This window comes from Mastomys coucha, unplaced genomic scaffold, assembly GCF_008632895.1.
Source record: "Mastomys coucha isolate ucsf_1 unplaced genomic scaffold, UCSF_Mcou_1 pScaffold9, whole genome shotgun sequence".
Classification (NCBI taxonomy): domain Eukaryota; kingdom Metazoa; phylum Chordata; class Mammalia; order Rodentia; family Muridae; genus Mastomys; species Mastomys coucha.
In genome coordinates, this window is record NW_022196915.1 from 17,939,579 (window position 1) to 17,963,826 (window position 24,248).

Genomic DNA, 24,248 nt, shown 5'->3' on the forward strand with positions numbered 1-24,248 from the left:
TGGAATTCTGAGATCTGTCTGCCTCTGCCTTTCAAGTGCTAAGATTAAAAGGCATATGCCACCATGTCCTGCTGATTTTAACTTTTTATGTTAAAAGCCTGTAATGCTTCTTTTTGTATATAGTCTTAAAGCTATAATCTCATTTATGAGTTTTCCACCTAGCATTTTCTTATATTAATACATTCCTATTTGTGTGTGTGTGTGTGTGTGTGTGTGTGTGTGTGTATGTATGTAACATTCTTGTGTAACCAATGATCTTCATCTTAGTTTTCCTACTCCTTTGGGTCAGTTCTCTGTCTTCCTGGAGGGAATATTTCTTACTTTACTCTCAGGCTCATCCATGGTTCAAGCCCTTGCTTTTTAGTGCACACAGCCTTGCAGGATTTCTTACCTAAGGCTTTCTCCTTTGCTGGAAATAGCTAGAACTGGGGTGCTGCAGCATATGCCAAGCTTTCTAAAATTCTCTTTCATTTCTTCCTCTATTCTGGGTTAAATTGCTATTTTTCTGTTTATCAGTAAGCATCTGCAGCCATATGCTCTTGATGTTTCTGATGCCTGAGATATGCCTCTGAAAAGTTTGGCAGAATTTTCCACTCTTTCATGTTCCCCTTTTAAGTGTTAAATAATTAAAGTTCATTATAAGGGTATTATAACTATATATGAGCATATAAGTATGTGGTAAATCTCTTTGTTATTTATCATTTTGTTTTGTCTTTTAATATAGGGACTGAGGTTTATTCAGTTAAAAAACCCTTGGAGCCATTTACGCTGGAAAGGAAGGTACAGTGAAAATGATGTGAAAAACTGGACTCCAGAATTGCAGAAGTATTTAAACTTTGATCCCCGAACCGCTCAGAAAATAGATAATGGTAAGTATCTCTGTAATTTACTGCCATTTTAGGAGTGTGAGGGGTGCATGAGTGTATGTGTGTGTATTCATATGGATGCCACGTTTCAACATCAGGGATCTTCCTTTCCACAGAACAAGGAGCTTTCTGATTGGCTAAATTGTCTAGCCAGCAAGACCCCAGGATCCACCTGCCTTTGCCTCCCCAGCACACACTGGTATCCCAGCTTTTATGTGAGTGCTGGAGATGGAACTCAGATGCAGGAAGCACCTTACTGACTGAGCCAACTCCCCAGTCTGTCTATTTTTGTGTTTTGCCTGCATCTGTATATGTGTACCATGTATGTACAATGCCTGCAGAAGTCAAAAAAGGGCACCAGATCCCCTGGAACTAGAGTTACAGATAGATGTGAGCCACTGTGTGGGTTCTGGGAACCAAACCCATGTCCTCCTCAAGAGCAGCAAGCGCTTTTAATCACTAAACTTCCTCTTCAGTGCCTCTAGCCTTTAATGTCATTCTTAAACAACCTGCTTTCAAGATGAGCTGTACTTTAACTGTCTTAAGAGTCTCTTTTATTTTACTTTATTTTATTTTATATATATATATATATATAGGTGTTTGCCTGCATTTATATCTGTGCACTGTGTGTATGCTTGGTGCTCTTAGAGGTAGATCCCTGAAACTGGAATTAGAAAAATGTTGTTAGCCATCATGTGGGTGCTGGGACAGAATCTGGATCCTTTGAAGAGCAGCCAGGTGCTCTTAACCACTGAACCTTTTTCCAGTTTGCTTAAGTTACTTATTGCTAAATTTAAGACATTTAATTTTTAGGAATATTCTGGATTTCCTGGGATGACCTTTGCCAGTATTATGATGTAGTTTATTTGAGTTGGAATCCAGCTCTTTTTAAAGAATCAACTTGCATCCACAGGTAAGTTTTTATACATTTTAGAGTATGCTTCATAATATTCTCTACATTTGAAAGATTTTTAAAATTTTAAAAATTATGTGGAGTTAGGAATGGGGCTTTGTACATGAGTACATGTGTCTGGGAGACTAGAAGAAGGTGTTGGGTTCTCTGGAGCTGGAGTTATAGACAGTTGTAAGCCACCCAGTGTGGGTGCTGGGAATTGAACTGTGGTTATCTACAGGAGCAGTACATGTTCTTTACCACAAGCTGCCTTTACAGTGCCTATTTCCCATATTAATTCCCTGAATTTTCAAATTCAGGAAGATCATCAACCCCTCTTTTTGTCATTCCCAGTAGCCATTTTTTTTTTTTTTTTTTTTACTATTTTATTACACCAAAAACTTTTTAAAGGATAAAACAAAAATCCTGATAGCTGTTATGTGCACATATTTAATCCTAGCTCTTGGGAGGCAGAGGCAGGCAGATTTCTGGGTTCAGGGTCAGTCTGGTCTACAGACTGAGTTCCAGGACAGCCAGGGCTACACAGAGAAACCTTATCTAAATAATAAGTAAATAAATATAATCAATCCATCCTGGGTTCAGGGTCAGTCTGGTCTACAGATTGAGTTCTGGGACAGCCAGGGCTACACAGAGAAACCGTTTCAATAAACAAATAAACAAATGATAGCTTAATTGCATTTGAAATACATCACAATCTAAAGTTGTGGTTAAAATGTTAGCCATGAGCTGGAGAGATGGCTGAGCAATTAAAAGTTCCTGTTGTTCTTGCAGAGAACCCAGGTTCAATTCCCAGCACCTACAAAGTGGCTCACAACTATCTGTAAATAATTTTGGGGGATCTGATGCCCTCTTCTGAACTCTATAGGCACCAAGCAAAGATACATGTAGGCCAAACATTCATACTCCTAAAATAAAAAAATATATATATCAAAAAATATTTATTTTTAAAAATGTTTAGCTGCATGAGAAATTTAACCATTAATATCTGTTTATTTTTTAGTACTTGGGATGCTAAACAAGGGCCTGTGAAAGATGCTTATAGCCTGGCCAACAACCCCCAGTACAAATTGGAGGTGCAGTGTCCACAAGGGGGTGCTGCAGTTTGGGTTTTGCTTAGTAGACACATCACAGACAAGGTACAGATACCCTTCTGATGACTCACCCATCATTCAGAAATTCTTTCAACTATAATTAATTGTTAGGTCCATAATTTTATCACTATCCATTTCCATTTTTATAGTGCTCTGAAAATGTTTTCTCAAGTAAATGAGTATCATTAGGTAGATTTTATTTTTATTTTTATTTTATTTTAACTGTTCCAGTCGATTGGAGGGGACTTTATTTGGTCCCAGAGTAAATTTACTTATTTTATAATTAGATACTTAAGTCTTATTCAGGCTTCTCTAAAGGAGGTGCTTGCTTTTCAATAAGAACATGAAGGTTGATACATACTTTAAAACTTATTAAGATTAGTATATTCTGTAAGGGATTTAAAAAGTGGGTCATTAGTTTTGATTATAGAAAGACTAATTATAATCTTAATCATTTACATAGTAGTCATCTATTCAGAAAAGCATGGTTTTTATAGAACTAAATAGCTGAAGTGCTCTTGAAAATGTTTTCTAAACACTTAGAATAGAGAACATCTGGAGTCCATTTTCCTAACCACTGTGGATTCTCTGTGATTTTAGGATGACTTTGCAAATAACCGTGAGTTTATCACAATGGTTGTGTACAAGACTGATGGCAAGAAAGTTTATTACCCAGGTAAGTTCTGCTGAGCACATGCTGAAGTACTCTTAAATATTTAGCTGGAAAGGAAAGGCTTTTATGTAGATGGCAAGCAGAAATCAATTATAATTATGCTGGTAGACTAACAAAAACCAGCAAAGCATACTGGGTATTTAGGTTGATGTATATGTAAAACTTTTTAATTTTGAAACTCTTAAAATTTGGGCTTATATATCTTTGTACATAATCATGAGAATTTCTACAATGTGCAAAGGATTATAAAGCACCAAAAGGGGAACAGAGGGAAAATGACATGGTCTGATTTTGTCTTTTTAAGAGCATTGGATTTCTTCTAAGCATTTATTAACTATAGCCCCAAATGAGGCAGTTTTGAGAAATGCTGGTGGCTTGACCTTGAGTAGCTGTAGAGTAAGACTAAGAAGACAGATTTGAATTTCAGTAGGATTGTATAAGGACTTCCTGGGCTGATGTAGGGGACCCTGGAATCAAGACTGATTCTGGGGTTTTTGTTTTGTTTAAGTAAAAGCAAGCTGTAGTAGTTATTGAGATGGGTGAGTGTTGGTCATATTGTAAGATTTTGTTACAGGTAAATGTCTCAGAAGTTAATTTTTGGCTTATTAAATTTGAGGCAGTAAGATTTCCAGGCAGTTGGTTTTTGGGTAGGAATATGAGGTCGGGGCTTGAGGTCCAGCTTGATGAGTCAGGCCTAGAGGTGGGTGGCATATGAAGACTGGACTGTATAAATCTTTCTGAAGAGAGCTGTAGCTGTAGCTGTAGTTGTAGCTGTAGCTGAATGCCCATGGCGAGACCTTTAGCTTCTCATGCATCTTAAGCTGGGCAACGGAGTTGCTACTGTTTCTAGGAAACTCGGTCACGATGCTTGATGAAACAATTGATGGTACAGTGAGGTTTGATAGAACTGTAGCAAAGAAGGCACTCCAAGAGGAAAAGAGAACACCTCTATCTCCTGCTGTCTGAGTGGTCAGAGAAGATGCAGTTGGACTTCTCATCTTGTAGTCATTGTTGACCTTGATCAGGAAGGTAGGGCTAGAGAGGATCAGCATTGTTTTATGTCTTAATTTGTTAGTCACAAAGGAAAAGATGCGTTCTTTACCATTACACCGATCAGGGCAGGCACTGAGCCTTACCAGTCAATCTCTCTCAGTTCTGTAGTTGGCATGGCACATGAGGTCCAGTGATCAGTACCAAGTCAAACTGTTTTCAAAAAAATACACAAATATTTTCCTAGCATGAAAACTACATCGTATTATAATTTGAAATACATTTATTACTACTTTTACTTTTAAAACTTAGTTTTTTTCTTATGTTTTCTTAATTGAACATTGCTCCCCTCTTTTCTGTAGTGATTGTTTTTAGGCTACTTCTAGAGTACAGTTTTATTTTCATCACACTAGAACAGGCAGTTTTGTTCTCCATTAAAGAATAAACAGAGACACAAATTAAACTTAGTCCATGGGCTGGTGGGATGGCTCAGTAGATAAAAGTATTTGCTGCCAAGTCTGCCAACCTGAATTCAGTCCCTATGACCCATGTGGTGGAAGGGGAGAAATACTCAAGCTACCCTCTGACCTCCACCCTGGGTGTGCAGACACACAAACCACTGTTAACAACCCTGTTAAAAGGTCTGAGAAAGCCAGGCAATGGTGGCGCATGCCTTTAATCCCAGCACTTGGGAGGCAGAGGCAGACAGATTTCTGAGTATGCAGAGAAACTCTGTCTCGAAAAACCAAAAAAAAAAAAAAAAAAAAAAAAAAAAAAGTCTGAGAAAAATCCCCACCAAATCATTGATTAGCAGAAGGAAAATGAGAACAGTTGTTAAAAGGGACTTTAGGAAGCTGGTTTAACATCCCTGAGGTTTATTTAGTTCTACATTAGGGGTTGGTAATGTTAATACATATGTTTATATGCTTTTTTGTATCTTAAAAAAATACAAAAACAAAAGCTAATCCTAACTTTGAAAATGTTTTCTGTAAACGTGCTATCTGTGCAGCTGACCCACCTCCATACATTGATGGGATTCGAATTAACAGCCCTCATTACTTGACTAAGATAAAGCTGACCACGCCCGGGACGCACACCTTCACCCTAGTGGTCTCTCAGTATGAGAAACAGAATACGATTCATTACACAGTTCGGGTAAGAGCCATCATCCATGGAGTGACAAAGGACAGTGATACAGAGTTCATGACATGCTCTGCTTTATATGGGACTACTTGAAGAGTTACAGGCTCTTGCTATGCATTTAGGCTGGCTTTCTAGCCCAGGCTGGCTTGAATTCATATACTCTGACCTCAACTTCCGGAGTGGTAGGAAAAAAAATTTATTTCTGAAAATCATTTTTCTACTTTTGTAGTTTTTCAATTAAATAGTTATGCTTTCTGAAAATAAAAATGTGAGTTGTGCTGGGCAGTCATGACATACACCTTTAATCCCAGAATTTGGGAGGCAGAGGCAGGTGGATCTCTGAGTTAGAGGTCAGCCTGGTCTACAGAACAAGTTCCAGGACAGCCAGGACTACACAGAGAAACTCTTGTCTGGAAAATCCAAAAAAAAAAGAAAAGTTGTGTTTTACTCTGAATAACATTTTGAATGAACACAATTTCATAGTAATGGTTTATTCCTGAGATGTAGTAGATTAATAAATGCAATTACATGACAATGTTCAGTAGGGCATCTGGTGAAGGCAGCACACACCTGTAATCCCGGAGGCAAGAGAATCTCAAGTTCTAAGCTAGCTTGAGATCACATCTTTTTTTTTTTCTTTTTTCCTTTTTTGTTTTGTTTTGGTATTTTCCAGACAGTGTTTCTCTGTATAGCCCTGGCTGTCCTGGAACTCTGTAGACAGGCTGGCCTTGAACTCAGAAATCTGCCTGCCTCTGCCTCCCAAGTGCTGGGATTAAAGGCATGCACCACCACTGCCCGGCTCTTGAAATCTCATCTTAAACCTCTCCAAAACAAAAAACAATTTTTAACTGTTTTTACTACGCTGCTGTCACATTGCTGGGAAGGTCACTGTAGTTTTCTTGTACATAGGATTGTCACATATAAGAAATTCAATTTGGATGGATTTTTAATGATAAGACATTAGGAACTGTTTAATATTTCTTGGCTCTGAAGTCACAGAAGCCAATTGTCCTGAGTTATACACCATTGACAGTCAAGACAAAAACCCTCTGGTTCCTGGCTATCTCAGTGTGACTTGATCCCAACTAGTATTTCAGCTGTAGAATAGATCCAGTGTGTTCTCTGATCATGTTGATTGTTGCTGTGACGTTTCTTAGGATAATCTTTAGTTGGCCTTTTTTTTTTTTTTTTTTTTTTAAATCTAGGTATATTCAGCTTGCAGCTTTACTTTTTCAAAGATCCCTTCACCATACACCTTATCAAAACGGGTAAGAAAGTCTGTGCATTGTAATCTCACTGTTTCTAGCCTTTTAGAAATTCATTTCCTTTCATCTCACTAAGTAAACACTTTCAGGAGTTTTACAGAAATACAAGGGAAACTACTGTTTATTTTGGTTAGAATACAAGATCTGTGTTGTGAATACAGTGAGCAGTACTGTTTCTGTGGAAATAGAAACCATGTAATTCTAGAGAGAGAACTAGCTGTATCTTTGCTTGTTAGCAGTCCACGTAGATGAACTCGGAGAGAATTTGAAAATAGTTTGCATTGTGGATAAAACGGATGTACAGAAGATTCCAGAGAGAAATCCTGGTAGGGAGAGCAGTTTTATAATTGAGAGATGGAGTATAGTAAAGCAGCCTGGGTGGGTGCAGACTTTGGCTGTGACAAACCAGAGTGGAGAAATCAGAATGTGAAATTTTATTAATACAGAAACTTGACTTTACAGATTAATGGAAAGTGGAGTGGTCAAAGTGCTGGAGGATGTGGAAATTTTCAGGAAACTCACAAAAATAACCCCATCTACCAATTCCATATAGATAAGACTGGACCGTTACTGATAGAGCTGAGAGGACCCAGGTTTGTATGAGTAGCTGTGTGTGTGAACTCAGGGCCTCATGAGTGCTAGGCAACCATTCTGCTGTGTGTATGTGAACTCAGGGCCTCATGAGTGCTAGGCAACCACTCTGCCACTGAGCTTACCCTAAGATGTATCTTTATTAACCCAAAATCCATAGTTTTAAGTTAATGAGAATATTTTAAATCCTATGTTTGGAAACAAATCTGTGCAAACATAGACAGAGGATTTATGATAATGATGACATTACAGGGTAGAGGCCAGTTGTCAGTAAGTGGTATGGAATTCAGCATCCATGTATAATAGTGACTTGACCTATTTCACATCAGGGCTAAAACTCAGTTCTAGATTACAGATTAAATGTCAAAAGCAAACAATATCTTCTAGAATATAATACAAATGGATATCTGGTATGAAATGCAGCTCAACATTTTTTTTTTCTGTGAGTGATTCCTGGGATGCCATATGGCCATATACATTACATGAATTTAGATTCTATTCCTGGCCTTTCTTCTGTTCTGTAGTCAATTACAATGTTAATATTTCATTTAGAAGTGTATGTTAAATGATGATATAAATCTAGCCTGGAGTGATGGCACAATGCCTTTAATTCCAGCACTCAGATGGTAGAAGTAGGCAGGTCTTTGTGAGTTTGAGGCCAGCTTGGTCTACATAGTGAGTTCCAGGACGGTCAGGGATACTTAGTGAGACCTGTCTCAAAAAGGCACAATGAAACAAAAAGTATGTTTTAAGTTAAGCTTAATGCAGTATTAGGCTTTATGGATTCAACTTCAAAACTAGGTAGAAATCATGAGCAATACATAATTTCAGAGTACTGCTTTCTCTTGGTAAAACTGAAGCATATATGCATAGAAATGTTTTATATAAAGTGTATTTTAAACTGCTTACTAATACAGCAATGCTGTTTGATTTTAACATTAGGCAATACAGTGTTGGATTTGAGGTTGTAGCAGTTTCCATAATGGGAGATCCTGGTCCTCATGGTTTTCAGAGGAAATCTAGTGGTGACTATAGGTAATGTTGGTATTTTGTTTGTGTTTGGTGTATACTCTATGGGACATGATGGTCTACAAACCTTACTCTCATTTTTTTCCTGAATATAGGTGCGGATTTTGCTACTTAGAACTAGAAAACATACCTGCTGGGATCTTTAATATCATCCCCAGTACTTTTTTGCCTAAACAAGACGGACCTTTTTTCTTGGACTTTAATAGTACTGTCCCTATCAAGACAACACAACTCCAATGATAGAGAACTCTCAGCTATTACTGGATTCCAGACTTAACAGTCTTCAGCTCTTCAGACAAGGAGACAAATCATGATGGTGAACCATCAGAATGGAATTAAATCAAAAGCATGTTACAGTGGAGTCTGGTGCTTGTTGTGGTGTTTGGTAAGAATTTTAGATAGTCAGAATTACCTTAATCACCTGAAATACTGTTTACATGGTTTTGTGCATACAGAGTTGGCATGTACTTAGGGGCTAACTTTGTATAAATTACAGGTTAGATTCAGCCATCACTGTGAGATGCTTTTGCTAATAGGACATGATGAGGGCAACGAGAGCCACAGATCCACTGAGTGCAAGAGCAGGCTATTTTAGGATCTTGAAATACATTATGTTTCCTGTTTTTACAGAGCACTTTCCTTTAGCCCATTTATGTTGAACCCACCATACATCTTAAGCAACTAATTACCAAATGAATTAGGTCACTGCAACTAATTTGAATTTTTCATTGTGTCTTTAAATGTTTATTGTTGAGTAGATGTTAAGTTTTAAAAAGCACAGTTTAGCTTAGCATGAAGATGCTCAGGCTTAAGAATGAAGGTTGTCAGTGTTAGATGCATTGTCCTTTGTAGAGAGAACTGAGGTATATTTACTGTTGCTGATTTTAATTCTTAGGCTTGTGAATGTAGTAATCAAACTGGAAATGTTAAGGTTTAGCGTGTAGGGTTTTTAATTGCTCTATAGGTGGTGCTTTCATCACAGGGATTTGAAGAGTCCTTGAGAATTTAGTATATGGTGATCGACTTATACAGCATTCATAAAAAGTGAGTGGTGAGGAATTAGTGTTTACATAAAAATCATCAGTACAGAACGATGCTCAAGATTTTCAAGTTCTGGAAAATAGGAGGGGATCTGTCATTGTCTCTACTTTATAATTATCAAAACTATTTCTACTGCCTTTGATTGAAATAAAATATTTATACTTATGGAAACTGTATAAAGTTTAATGTCCAGAACTTGATTTATTTAGTCTCATCTGTCCCTGTAAAAGACAGACAGACATGCATAGAAATTCTTGGCTAAAATTAGCCACATGAACTTTAAATGTAAAAGTTAATTTCTGCCCTCAAAAACATAATAGAAGGCTGCAAGGCATCTCAGTGGCCCAGCACACAAACACCACAAACACACACATACCCAGTAGAGAAGGCCTATGTGTAAACAGTGTTGACTCTTGTATATAGGAAGGCTGTACATTCAACACATACTTTCAAGAACTGCCATAAATACAGAATAGAGAAATAGCTAGGAGTATTTTTTTACTATGAATTTACTCACCTTGCATATTCTTTTTAATCTACTCATTGGGTTTATTACTGCTTTTTACAACAGGGGAAACAAGCCTTGAACAGTCTTGCTTTAGGTTCACAAGCTTTAACCCAGGGCCCTGATTCAGTGGCCCAACTGCTTTCTGTGTGGGGAGAGCAGGCTGGAATTGATAGTAGGAATGTGACTCTATTGAATCAGAAGCACCATTGTGGAACAGATTTTTTAAAATGAGAAATAGCTAGAGAGAGGAGGGTGGTTCAGGTACCTAATTTCAGTATACACATAGATGCTCAGACTTAAAGAAGAAACAACCCCCACTCTTGACACAGTAAAGGAAATTATCCAGAAAAGGTTATATTCTAGAATTAGTAGTACATGGTTCAGTTACTGTGGTTACTTCAAAAAATCAAACATGAGCTGGAGGGCCAAAAACTAAAATGAGCTAAATTTCCGAAATGGTAACTTCAGAAACACAGAAATAACACAGAGGCTGGGAGAGTGAGTCCCTAACATTGCAGAGGAGGTGGACATGACAAGAGTGACACTGCTTTAACCTGGAAGTGTGAAGGAAGACAGGTGAGGAAGTGATGATAAAACAGGGTCGACGGTTATATGTCCTTCCTGCTATGGGAGACAGCAGGCTGATGGGTAGGGGGAGCAGAAGCAGGAAGGCATGTTATGAAGCACCTGTGCTCACGTAAGGGATATAGCACTAAATTTCCCAACACAAGAATATTCTGTCTTCTAGTCTCTGCCAGAAATAGATTACATAATTTTACCTCAGAAATGTTGACAGAAAGGGGAAATGAGCAATGCCTCACTGCCAGCACAGAGCAGTTGAAAGGGACTTCCACCAACTCTGAGATGGAGTATTAACAGGCAAAGCACTTATGATTACTAGGCACTTAATCCCACAGCACATTTCAGTATGTAGCATATACATTATAAAGTCCAGTGCTAGTAGCTGGAAAGATGGCTCAGTAGTTAAGAGCACTGGCTGCTCTTCTAGAGGTCTGAGTTCAATTCCTAGCAACCACATGGTGGCTCACAACCATCTGTAAAGGGATCTGATGCCCTCTTCTGGTGTGTCTGAAGACAGCTACAGTGTACTCACATACATAAAATAAATAATTCTTAAAAAAAAAAAAAAGTCTAGTACTCTCAGATTTCCATTAGAAAAAGTACTTTAGTGCCACAAATTAACTAAATCAGACTGAGTTAGATGAGACCATATAACAGTATGTTTCCCCTGCCCCTAAGACTATGCTAACCAGTGAAACTAAAAGCTGGAGCTGCCTGCCTGTCTCTCCTCAGTGCTTCCCTTTGTAACAGCCAAAGTGGCAATTCTAATCTAGACCTTGGTATTTGAGCTAAATTACCGGGCTCCATCACCTTACCTGAAAAGGAGAGCAGATGACCCCAGCACCCAATGGTTTTTCTCATAGAAGTCACAAAGTCTTCTCAGCTTTTATTACATTCAAGGTAATAAAACAAGTACAAAATAACCTTGTAATAAGGATACTGTGTCCATCAATAAAAAAGGAGAAACCACTAGTGTATGAAGAGCTATACACACATGGCTAAAGTTAATACAGTTTGAAATGAGGAGTTTTTTTTCTTTCAGAAATGGTAGATTAATAAAACAGGACAAATAAAATACAGTGCTCTAAATATGCATAACCATAAACACTAAGTCTATACACTACAATTAGCATAACAGATCCATTGCTTCTATTTACCAACCATGCCCATTCCCTCCTAGCTGTAAGGACAGCTTCCTCTAAGGAATACTAGGTGCAGCATAACCCTTAAATAATCTCAGTTTTTGTAGAAATTATAGTCTACAGAGAAATAAACTCCTTGTCAGTCTAGATAGAGCAATGGCAACCATTCCTCACATGCACTTCTCTTAGAATAAAGCCCCTGGCTGGCAGGCTAAGGTCAGGCTGCAAACCGCCCCCAGCCACAAATCCCCTCTATGCTATCTACGTCCTACTACTTCATTCCCCATCCCCGCATTGGCATTCACCGTTCCCACCCCAAAAAGTGCAGTTCATGGTAGCTTTCTTAGGAAATGGTTCAACGGGTTTCCTAGAAGACGTGCTTCTTAAAGCCCCTCTGAGCACCAGAGGTGATGATGATGATGATGAACTGTGTTCCTGGCACTGTTGGTAACACTTGTACTAGGTCACAACAGTGTGTTCTGAACACTTGAGTTTTTGTTTGTGTGGGTTTGGTGCCTTGTGATATAGTGGAGAGAACATCTCAGTTTCCCCAAGTAGAGGGGGAAGTGGAGCTAGAGATGTAGGCTGGTGGACCCCAGTCTGGCTAAGTGTCCAGCTCTCCTGGCTCTGGTTCTTTCACAGAAACTAGTTATTGCTTCCACGCTGCCACTACAGGGAATGCGCTGCAAAGACCATGACCCTGGTCATGGTTTACCTGCAATGGCTCTCCTCTGAAAAACACACCAGCCCAAGAGCTCTTACCAGAGGGAAAATGTTTAGCCCTCAAGGTCACTGAAACTTGGTTAGTGCAGTTTAGAGTAAATGCATACTATTTGGCTTATGTTAAATGATTATTGGCACAATGTTCTTGAATTTCATGTATAAATATGATCTGCACATGGGCCATAGCCCTTGGGTGGATCAGCCAATCTGCACCATTTTTATGTCAGCAATAATTCCATCTCTTCCTTTTGAGCACTGTAGGGAGAGCTGCTTCATACGGGTTTCCAAGGCCTGGTCCTCAATGGACGTGCTGCTCTGGCTCCTGCTCCTGCCACCACCGCTGTTGGTGCTGCTGAGAACACGGTTGTTGTTGGCCTTGTCACTCATTTTATTCTCGGCCCCTTCTGCTCTGTCTCCTGCAGAGATACAAAGATTGCCAAATGGGGGCAGTCAGTTTCAAAAGTTCCATAGGCACCAGCATCAGCCACCTGAGCCCTCTGCCATTCCTGCCACTCACTGTACATCTCAGAGGGTTCTCCAACACTGGGTGACACACTGTATCACTCCCTAATGTGTATCTTTAGAAATGAGATGTACCTTTCTCATTTTGTAGCTAGGAAGCAAACCTCTCCAACAGGAACTTGCCAAGAGGACTGTTCTTAGGAGAGAGATGGGACCTAAGTTCTGCTTGATTGAAGTTGGCCAGGGACCCTAGAAGTGCCCTTGAAAGCAATCTGAGTGATCGGTCCCACAGTATGTTCCCCTGGGCCCCTGAGACCTAGCAAAGGTATAGATAGTGCACAAGTTGAGCTGCAACCTACCTCGTTCCACCTCACATTCAGGGGAGGAGGCCCCACTGCATTCACTTCGAGGACCCAGTATTGGGAACATCATCCCAAATTCTGACAGGGACACAGGGCTGGGCAGATCCAGGCTGCCAGGCCTTGCCACTGCAGGGAACTGGTCAGGCATTTCAGATGGACTTGTCGGTCCTGAACTAAGGCTGGACACAGACTGGGTTTCTGAGTCATCTTCAGACACCAAGTTGCTGCAGTTGTCATCTTCAAAGGCTTCTGAAGCCACTGTGATGAGAGAGAACATCAATCACATGGGATCTGCTAGATAGTGGCCCAGTCCCTTAAATGCTTGCAGACATGCTCTCTGTGGACATGCTCACACAGCATGGAGTCTACAGGCCCTGCATCTCTTGAACCTGCCTGAACAGCCTCCAGAGCAGTTGGAAAGGAAGCAGCTAGTCTAGCATATACAAAGGCCAGAGTTCCATCCCCAGGACTGGAGGAAAAGGGAAGGTAAATTCAGACACTAGCCCTTTGTAATGTATCCTATACTAGGCACTCTCAGACGGAAGACCAAAACAGCAAGAGTTGCTGGAAGGGCAGCCCTGTGTGGAATGTCTGTATAACTTCTGATCTCAAAAGGCACGCTACAAAGAACAGTGTTCCTTTCCAGTTTGTGGACAGAATATCCAAGGCTCAGAGACAGGCCATTCTTGTTTTCAAAGCCTCTTCAGCCTACACTCTCACTCTTAAGATCCTTCCTAGTTCCCATTGTGCCTGGGACATCTTTAAACATGGCCTAGCATTCCAGAGAGGATTGTTACAAGTATTATGCCACCTGAGACAGGAAATGGACCCAGATCTGAACTCCTATCCTAACTCCACTGTTGACTGTGTGGCCTTGTAAGTTACTTGACTGCCCAGGCTTCACGATGCTCTGCATACAGGATTAGTGAGGTAATATATAAAGTAACTTGTACATAGTCATTGATTACATTATAGTTTCATTTCCCTTCAACCTGGCAATTTAGCATTTGTTGATGGCCTTTAAGACATGCTGAGGATGGGGCCAGAGATGGCTCAATGGTTGAGCACCTGCTGCTCTTCCAGAGGACCCCAGGTTTGATTTCTAGCACTTACATGGCAGCTAATAACTAATTCCAGAAGACCCAATGTCCTCTTCTGACATCAGGCAATTATGTGGTATACATAGATTCATTCGGGGAAAAAAATACTCATATGCAAATTATTTTTAAAAAAGTAATAGCAATAAGGAAAAGGAAAAAAGAGAATTGCTGAGTAAGAAGCTAAGAAGCACAGGAAACGAAAAGCTGTGAGGCATTGTTCGTTGTCAGTTTTCTTTGATTAATGGAAGCTAGGCCAATCACCTATCGTTTCTGCACAGGATATCCCCGTACAGAGGAGACCCAAGTGCTCAGACCCCAGGGAGAGCTGCCTGTGTAGCTCAGTACCCTGTATAGCAGAGTAGACCCTATCCTCATGCCATTGAAGCACCAAACACATCAAGACCCCTCTATCCCACACCACTGGTGAAATGGGATCTGAATCAAATCTGGATCCCAAGTCCCTATTAAATCTTTCCTCAGAACTTCATAAAGCCTTGAATGTTCTAATGTGTACTTAGACTATCTGAGAGGGGTGGAGGTAGAACATTTCACAATCTTACTGTACCACAGAATGCTAACACTCAGTAGCAATCTGATAAGCACAGGGACCTACAATACATGGGAAACCACCAAAACAGCCTGTAGGTTGCCCAACTCTCAGATTCATCTGTGATGGACAAAAGGTAGAAACCGTGGGACAAGATGGCCCTGAAAGCAGATCACACACACACTGATTCCTGCTGGTCAGACTCACCAGAAATGGCATCAGGCTCAGGTTTGCTTGCAGGCAGGTTCTCCACCGAGGTGATGCTGCCCTCTGCCCCCACGCCACAGCCCCGAGGCCCCATGGCATTGGAACGCCGCCGCTCGTGGATCTCATCTGAGATCCTCTCCAGGCTCTTCAGGGCTGCCTTATACTCGCCTTTTGCCAGGGACAGCTTGGCCTGAAGGTCATCCACTGTCTTCTTCAGTTGCTGAATTGAAAGATGGGGGACTTGGTAAGCCAAAGTGGCCCTGGATGTCCCCACTGATTGAGGGGTTATACATGATTACAACACAAAGAACTTCCTGAGACACCCAATACAACTGAGGAAAGAAGGATTCAATGACTTTCACTCATGGCTCCCCATTCAATGTGAAGAAAATCTCTACCATCTCAACACCAGGTCATGTGACAGATGAGACTATTCAGAAATGGTTACTAATAGAACGCAGCCCTCACAGAAGTAACAGTAGACACATTAAGTCCTGCAGCCTCCTCACATGGTTCCTGATAGGAGTTCCAGGCCCATATCTGAATCACCTGCAGGGTCATTTACAATGTAGACTGCTGACCCAACCCTCAAAGGTTCTGGCATAGGGTGGGGAGCCTGGTACTCTACCAAAATGTTCTTGGGGCAGCCTGTCTTAGGCACTCAACACTGAGACCTGATAAAGGCTGGTACAATACAACAAGCAGTTGAGAGAGCGAATGCTGATAGCTCTGGACAACACACAACACCAAAGACCATGTTGAGAACAAAAGTCTAGGTTTATGTTTCTCCTTTCTCCCCTCATAGCTCAGCATTTAAGGCCTATTACCACAGTGAAGTTGAGTTTTGAATTCAAGGAGGGATGAGGAACAAAATATTAGTGACAAATACGAGGTCACACATACCTCGAGCTGCACGTAGTACTTTGCCTTTAGCTCAAAATAAGGCCTGTAGAAGACAAAACAAAACAAAACAAAAACGTAAGGATATGATCTCATGAATTCTAGATACATTCATTACAGCTAGTCAGGTCACTCAGCATATAGACCATGACAGTGATAAACAGCAGAGCTATTGGCTAACCCAAGGTTTCAGTGACAGGAAGCCCATTTCAAGATTTTGGAAACTTTGTATCCTGGCTTGTTTTGCCTTGTAGGGCGGCTGCTTTGGCCTATACTGGCCAAGTGAAAGAAGATAGGGCTGAGAAACCGGCTGCTTAAAATACTCCCTCTGCTGCAACCAACTATGGAAGAAAGCAACACCACTCCCTAACAGCTGGGCATAGCAGGACCACTGTTTCTTCAACTTTACATCAGTCCCCCTGAATGGTAACCAAGGCTAGAGGTGTCAGACAACTAATAGCCTAATTAAGTTACAGGCAAGAAAAATGACAAGTCCCATGGTGCTTTGTAGCAGCTTTGGTGTCTGAGCTGTTCCTCCTCCATCAACTTCCTAAGACCTGCATCTATAATTGCTAATTGTGACACCTTGCAGGACTCCTTTGGTATGTAAGGAAAATCTGAAACTTGGACATAAGCTCCCTTTAGTCCCTTTTAGCTGGCCAAACAGTTATCAGGCCAGCACTAGTGCACAGAATATGTGGTAGACTATGAGATGTCCAGGTGAAAGATGTGAACAAGGATGCCAAAGATGGAGAACAGGGTGGAGTGTGACCAAAACACGGGAAGGCAGAGTGAGCCCACTGGAGCCCTGAAGCCATCCCATAGGGGACACAGACTGGTGTGTAGGCAGACAAGTGTCACCCACCCAACAAACAAACAAGCAAAACAACAACATGGAAATGTTGGCAGAATGTGACCACAGAAAAGTCTGTTTCCTTAACAACATCAGTGATGAGTGAGCAGAAGTGAGTGTGAGAGAAGTGTACAGAGGGCACCAGGGATGTTAAGACTCCATGTACTCACACCAAACAAAGCAACCTGTGTGGAAGGCTTTCTCAGCTTTGGGGGTGGAGAGGGGTTTCCAGGACCCCTTTGCCCACCATGTCCCCCAGGAGGTCATATATACTGAAGGACAGTGGTGGAAAACAAACATTTTCTACAGATGCAGGTAGACATGTATGTTGGAAGGATCAGGCAGAAATCAGAGGGCAAGCCCAGGAGACGACATGGGTAGTACAGAGCAGACCAACCTCCTTCCTTTACTAACTTCTTCCTTTACTTAGCTGGCACCTCCCTTCACCTAGACACAGGGCTTCTGTCAAACTCCTAGCTGCACAATCCAGGAGGAGCAGACACTCACTCTCCCAGTTCTGACTCACTGTTGGGTCCAGCCATCAGAGTCCTGAGCCTTTCTCTTGGAAGCCCAGTGAATGAAACAGGGTCCCTGTCTCCCTTGGGTCATGCACTCCCACTGTGATTGTTACATGTAGAGGGGCATTAGGGAGAAGAGCTTGGGGAAGGCCCCACTTAACCAATCTTGTAGCATTTCATCAGCTCTTGATCCACAGAGAGCATGAATGATGGGTAGTACTCACCCCTAGTGTGCTGACAGGTAAAGTGAGGAATATGACCTTGTCCAGCACACACCATCAGCCACGGAGCCAAGGACACAAGTTGAGCTCCCTAAAGTGGAGCCTGTGAGGTGGATAATGGTTTGCTTTGGAAATTCCTTTCTGTGTCACCCATGAAAGCCCTATCTGGAACAATTCTTGCTTGCCGCCAGCATCCTTGTCCCTGGCGGCAGCAGCAGGGGGTGGGACAGGGTGGGAGTGTGTCACATACTACTGGAACAGGTTGCTAAGCAGGGAACTCCAGGGCCTACATAAAAGTGCTTGCTCAGACAACCCCTCGGTGGAAGTACATAAAGGGCAGAGCAAATGCAGAAGAGCCGCTCCCCGCAGACTTACTTGGACTTGTTGATGGCTCGCTTGAGTTTCTTCTCCAGCTGCCGCATGCGGCCCATGGCAGCATTGTACCGGGCTGCTGTCTCCTTGTGCACTAGCTCACTCCTTGTCTTGGTCTGCTCAGCCTCCATGACCTTCCAAACAACAGCAGAGACAAGCCAGGTCAAGTCCAGAACAGCTCCTGGCTTATACTGCATATACTCATTTCATTTTTAAAAAAGAAGTCCCTTGAGTAAATCGACAGGAAGATTGAGATTAAATTTCAATAAAATAGGATCTGCTTTCTTCCTGATCTGTTCTGGAAAAGAATGTCGGATAACAAACCCAAGTTGGCTATGACAGTGACTGGGAAAGAAAATAGAAAAATAAAAATCTTGAGAAATTTTTGAAATACTCAGATTTAACCAATAGCTACTTTTTTTCTGCTCAGGCCTGCAGAACCTGTGGGAACCCTGGGGTCAGCCCAATGGCCAGGCAAATGGCCAAAAAGCACCAGCAGCTACCTAAGTAAAAGAGAATCAAGACTAAAAAGCATCAAAACTAGGCACAACAGCAGAAAAGCCAGTGGGACAGCCTTTCCCCAAAGTCCTCAGATTAGCTAGGCACAGAAAAGCCCAGCATGCAAAAGGGTCAGACTTTACATTTTATCAGTTAAAATTAAAATGAAACAAAGTTGTTCATTAGAGTTTGAAGTTTGAAAAACACCACCATTAAGAGAAAGGTCAGAGTTTTGGTGGGAACACGGTGCTAACCCTATTGATAAACCAACAGTAAGAGACCTGAGTACCCCCACACCATGTCCAGGAGAGGCCTGGGACATGCTGGTCTTCCTGTCTTTAGAAAGCCCTGGATTAACGCCTGATCTGAGAGAGCTCACATGAAAAACTACTTTCCCTGACTTCTTAGAGCCACACTGTGCTAGAGAACCAGAAGAATGCCAGCGAGGTTAGGCAAGGGCATGGGGTCAGTCTCTTTTAACGGGAGGAACAGAGGGGCTCAGTGGGCCATAGTCCTTGGCCCTGCTGTTAAGAGACCCACAGGACAACTTTAGAAAGGGCTACGCTGTATGAAACTCAAGGGTAAGGAAGCACACAGGTTGCTGGCTCCTCTGACCTCTGACCTGGTCTATGAGACAAGCTGTGCACGAGCTGTGGAGAGCGGAGCTGGAGGGGCCTGCCCTTTGGATCCAGATGATGAGGGAGTCCTGGATGCTGGACACTGAGCTACAGAATCTGATTTATACTCCTGGATGTTGGGTTTTGGGTTGACCCGACTATTTTTATACCCCTTTTTGAAGAAAATATTTAACTTGTTTTTGTTTGGTTGGGTTTGACAATGGGACTCTGAAAATGTCTTTTAAATATATTTATTTTTATTTTATGTATGTGAGTGTTTTGCCTGCATGTATGTCTGCGTACCACTTGAGTGCCTGTAGCCTGCAGAAGCCAGAGGAGTGTGATAGATTTCCTGGAACTGGAGATACAGGCAGTTGGAAGCTACCAGGTGGGTGCTGGGAATAGAACCTGGGTCCTATGGGAAAGTAACCAGTGCGCTTAACTGCTGAGCCATCTCTCTAACCCACCATTGGACTTTGAAATGTTTGACTGCATTTATTGGTTTTCTTTTGTTTTTTGTTTTTGATGGTCTTACTGTGGAGCCCTGGCTGACCTAGACTTCCGAGATCCACTGTCTCAGCCTCCTGACTGCTGGGATTAAAGGCAGGCACCACATACCTGACTCTGAGGCCAGAGTATTTTATACTGTATATATTTTATACTGTATTTTATACTGTGATATAAGAATTCTTGGAAACATGGCTTAAAAGTGATGTCAGTATGTCAAGCTGACGGGGCCAATGGTGCTGGTTAATTTTTGTCAGCTTGACTTAACATGGAGTCACTTAGGAAGGAGTGACACCTTCAGACCTTTTTTTTTATTATTATTAATGACTAAATCCAATTACTTAGAATCCAAAGTTTCAGAGCTAGTATAACATAGTAATTTTCTCTTTAATCAGGTAAAAGTCATCGCCATGGTAATAATTTATACTTGTATAATAATTATGCTTAATAATAATTATTAAGGTGTGTATGTTTCTACTGGTAAAAAAAAAGTCGAAATGATCCCTAAGAATATTCCACTATCCTCATAGATCAGTGCCCAGCCCAGTCACCATCAGAGAGGTAGCCACTGGCAGCTGATGGGAGTAGACTCGGAGACCCACAGCCAACAAGTGGAGCTCAGGGCACCCTGCAGAATGGTGGGAGGGAGGGCTGTAGAAGCCAAAGGGGTCAAGGACACCATAAGAACACGGCCCACAGAATCAACTAGCAGGGCTCACAGGGACTGAAACAGCAAATCACAGAGTCCAAGCACCCTGCATACACACATGGTTGTTTAGCTTGGAGTTTTTGAGGGACTCCCAACTGTGGTAGTGGGTACGGGGCTACTTACACCAAGTTTATACCAACTCATGCTCAGGGAAGGCTTTTCCTGTAAGCTTTGCATATTCTGTAAACTCTGTAAACCATCAAGGCACACAAGTAGCCAGGCTTCACCTGAGGAGATTCAGTGGCCAGGCCCCCGCACCCAGACTGTCCTAATGGCCTAAATGGTTAAAAAGACAATAATGGCTGTTTCAGCCCCTCAAGGTAGGAGAGTGGCAGGTCCCTCCCTACAAGAAAAAAAAAAAATCCCACCAATCCCTGAGCTTGTCCCAATACCAGGTCACCCTGGAAAGCCCCACCCCACCCCAAAGAAACCCTATAGAAACTGTGTTCTGCCTGGTTCTCAGCTACTTCTCTCCCCTGAGCAGAGGTGGCCACCCTCCTGGGATTTTCCCTCCCCAGAATCTCTTATGTAGGTCTGTTGTGTGGTGTGGCTTTGTGGTATTCCTTGGCTCCTTACTGCAGGACACCCTTCCCAGCAGAGCTGTACCGCTGTCCCTGGAGCAGAGCCCAGAGCAGAGCTTTCGCTGGGGAAGCCTCCCACTCAGTCAAAGCTGTAACACTTTCCCTGGGGAAACCATCCCCCACTGGAGCAGAACTTTACACTTGCACTGGGGAACTTTCCCAGCAGCTGGAGCTGAACTTCCCTAGGGGAAGCCTACAGGGCAAGGAAGAGCTGTAACAGTATGGTGGGGTGTCTCTGACTCCTTTGCCTGCTCTTGGGACCCTTATCTTCCTACTGGGTTGCCTCTTCCAGTCTTGATATGAGGGGCTGTGCCTCGTCTTGTTGCATCTTGTTATACTGTATTCAGCTGGGGTCCCTGGGAGGCCTGCTCTTTTCTGAAGGGAAATGAAGGAGCAGTGAATCTGGGTGAAAGGGGAGGTGGGTGAGTGGGCTGGTGGGGGCTACTGGGAGGAGAGGAAGGAGGGCAGGCTGTGGTCTGGATGTATTGTATGAGAGGAAAATAAATAAAAGAAAAAGAATAGTCAAAAACAAATGTGTTGTTTTATAAATGTGGAATAATTTTTAAGAAAACGAGGAGGGTAGAGAGTCAGGCTAGAGAGATGGGACATGCTGGCTAAAATGACTCCTGAGGGTGGAAGAATCCTTCCCTTTCTGATTTCTAACACAAATATTACATTCACTTCACAATAAAACAAAATATCTCATGCTTGACACGGGGAAACAGCAGTATATATATATTTTTTACAATTGAAATATCCCATTGTTTTTACCCATGAACGCTTTTTATTAATATTTTTTTACAATATGATTTTTTTATTAGATGTTTTCCTTATTTACAATATCTCCTTTCCCAGGTTCCCCTCAAAAAAAATAAAAATAAAATAAAATAAACAAAAACAAACCCCTGTTCCCTACCCCCTCCCCCTGCTCACCACCCCATCCCTTCCTGCTTACTGGCCCTGGTGTTCCCCTACACTGGGGCATAGAACCTTCACAGGGCCAAGAGCCTCTCTCCTCCCATTGATAACCAACTTGGCCATCCTCTGCTATACATATGCTGCTGGAGCCATTAGTCCCACCATGTATACTCTTTGGTTGGCGTTTCAGTCCCTGGGAGCTCTGAGGGTACTAGTTAGTTCATATTGCTGTTCCTCTGAAGGGGCTGCAAACCCTTCAGCTCCTTGGGTTCTTTCTCTAGCTCCTTCATTGGGGACCCTGTACTCAGTCCAATGGATGGCAAAACAGCAGTATCTTGAGTCTAGTCTAGAACTTAAGCTTTTAATGAATTAGTGTACAACCTTTATGAAAAATGAAAACCCCACGATTCTCAAACAGCAATATCAGGTGTGATTCGTTCTGTTGTGGGAAGAAGATCTGTACAGAACCGAACGGTTCACTGGAAGTAGCTGCAACTGAAAGGCTGCAATTTAAACAGAGCATATCTCCTGCGAGAAGCAGGGCTCCCCCAGCTCTGTACTGACTCTCATTCTGCCTCAGCTCCCAGGCTGCAAACAAAGGCTCTCTAACCAGGAGAACCAAGCACTTGGCTATATTGCCAGCACCGCCTTCAAAGGTGACACACATCAGTATTTCTGCCATGCCCTATCAGGACACATTACTACGCTTTGTCTGCACCTTGAGTCTCCATCTACACAATCCCTAGCGCTGGAAAAGACACCTCCACTCCCACATACAGAGCTTCCTGCCCAGTGGCCACCAAGCATGTCAGTCGCCATGGTATGCTGCCTAGGCAACCACGGAGCTCCTCCATCTGTAGCCTAGAATCAGCCATAAGCTGTGTGCAGTGATGGGGAGAGGGAGCAGGCATGAGGCGGGGAGGCACAGTCAGGGCCCATGGACAGAAGCTCCACCAGGAAAGTGGGAACAGCATGGGGCAACAGAGATGGAGCCACATAAGAAAGCTGTCCTTGGGGCAGCCCTGGCTCCCGGAGCCCCTGCTGGTCAGGTATTTAGGCCAGACTCTCTACAAGGCTCACTTCTGTCTTGCTGCCACCAATCCCACACTTCAGAGCCATCTACACCAATCAAGCACCTACTGTGGCAAGGAACAAGAGGCCAAACCTGGAGCTCATAGCCTAGCAGGGTATGAATGTTCTGGAGGCAGTATGTACCTTCCAAGGCCCTGTGGGATCCAGCAGCTGGGATAGCTCTGGCCACTCAGAGATGGCATGCAGCAGAGGTGGCATGTGGAGGCGAGGGTGTCTTAGTATGTGGCATTTCAGGGAGTGGATGGGAGGAAGCATGTCACTGGGTTTTGTTCGTTATTCGTGATGGCTGTATCCCCTGTGTATCCCCATTCCATCTGCTATGTGGCACATGTAGGAAACACTTCTAACAGTCTTTACTCCGAGTCCCGTGTGACACTGCCATGGCATGAGCACACAGGACACAAAGATGGGCAATGGAGCTTTCCTCGTTCCTCTCTGAGCTAGAAGGCAACAGGTGAGCTAGGCTCGAGGAAATGGCTGTCTGAGATGAAAGCGGTCTCCTCCATTCAGGTGTTTAGAATATTCTCCCAAGATGGGCCTTGTCCTGGGGCCCACCCACACCCTCTCTGTAAGCTGACACATCCGTCCAGGTGGGGAGGGGAGGAAAGGGCATGCCGTGGCTCCCTCCCCACCAGGCGATTCCTCCATCCTAGCATGAATATCCTGGAAGCTGGAGGAGAGGCTGCCATGCCTTGTCCATTCCTCTCCAGGAGCCCTGCTGCCAGATCATCAACAAGGACTGCCTTCCTGTCCAGGCCACCCTTCCACCATCTGGTCCCCTGGAGCCAATTCCTCCCAGGCTGCAGCACTCCTGTCCCGGACAACAGAAAGCACTGCCTTCCCCAAATGGTGGCTTCAAGGTCAAATCGGCCAAGGGATGGAGATGCCTCTGCCCTCAAACCTCTCTCTGGTGACGAAGAACAGCAGACACTGAGCCCTGTGCCCCAAGGGAGGTGGCTCAGCTGCAGGCTTGGCACTGTTATTGGAACCACTTGCTGTTCCCCAGCCTTGAGCTGAGAACTGTCCCCATGGCCTGTCTATGGCACTGGGTGTGTGTTTCCTGACGTTTAGCCTCAGCTTCGGCTATAGCTTCAAGTACAGCCATCTAATGTCACAGGAGACAGAGATACAACCTCAGGAGAGGAACGTGTGGAGATGTAGGAGGAGACAGTTCTAGGAAGCTCCGTTCCTCTAATGAAACAGGCTACCTGGTATCTCCAGAAGCCA

General features: G+C 42.9%; 2 protein-coding genes across 2 annotated transcripts in view; one reads left to right on the forward strand and one right to left on the reverse strand.

Moving 5' to 3' along the window:
• Positions 1–9,773, forward strand: part of Capn7 (calpain 7) — a 39,737-nt gene extending 29,964 nt beyond the window's left edge. Inside the window, exons 13-21 of the mRNA XM_031361774.1 lie at positions 725–869; positions 1,680–1,779; positions 2,780–2,915; positions 3,471–3,546; positions 5,543–5,688; positions 6,882–6,944; positions 7,404–7,534; positions 8,475–8,567; positions 8,657–9,773. Coding sequence (XP_031217634.1) covers positions 725–869; positions 1,680–1,779; positions 2,780–2,915; positions 3,471–3,546; positions 5,543–5,688; positions 6,882–6,944; positions 7,404–7,534; positions 8,475–8,567; positions 8,657–8,801 — 1,035 coding nt within the window. The 3' untranslated portion in view covers positions 8,802–9,773. The remainder of the gene's footprint in view (positions 1–724; positions 870–1,679; positions 1,780–2,779; positions 2,916–3,470; positions 3,547–5,542; positions 5,689–6,881; positions 6,945–7,403; positions 7,535–8,474; positions 8,568–8,656) is intronic.
• Positions 9,774–11,562: 1,789 nt separating this feature from the next.
• The window catches only part of Sh3bp5 (SH3 domain binding protein 5), a 64,186-nt gene continuing 51,500 nt past the window's right edge, over positions 11,563–24,248 (reverse strand). Inside the window, exons 5-9 of the mRNA XM_031361775.1 lie at positions 18,103–18,233; positions 16,139–16,181; positions 15,236–15,455; positions 13,379–13,639; positions 11,563–12,973 (exon numbers count right to left, since the gene is read on the reverse strand). Of these exons, the coding sequence (XP_031217635.1) occupies positions 12,756–12,973; positions 13,379–13,639; positions 15,236–15,455; positions 16,139–16,181; positions 18,103–18,233 (873 nt within the window). The 3' untranslated portion in view covers positions 11,563–12,755. The remainder of the gene's footprint in view (positions 12,974–13,378; positions 13,640–15,235; positions 15,456–16,138; positions 16,182–18,102; positions 18,234–24,248) is intronic.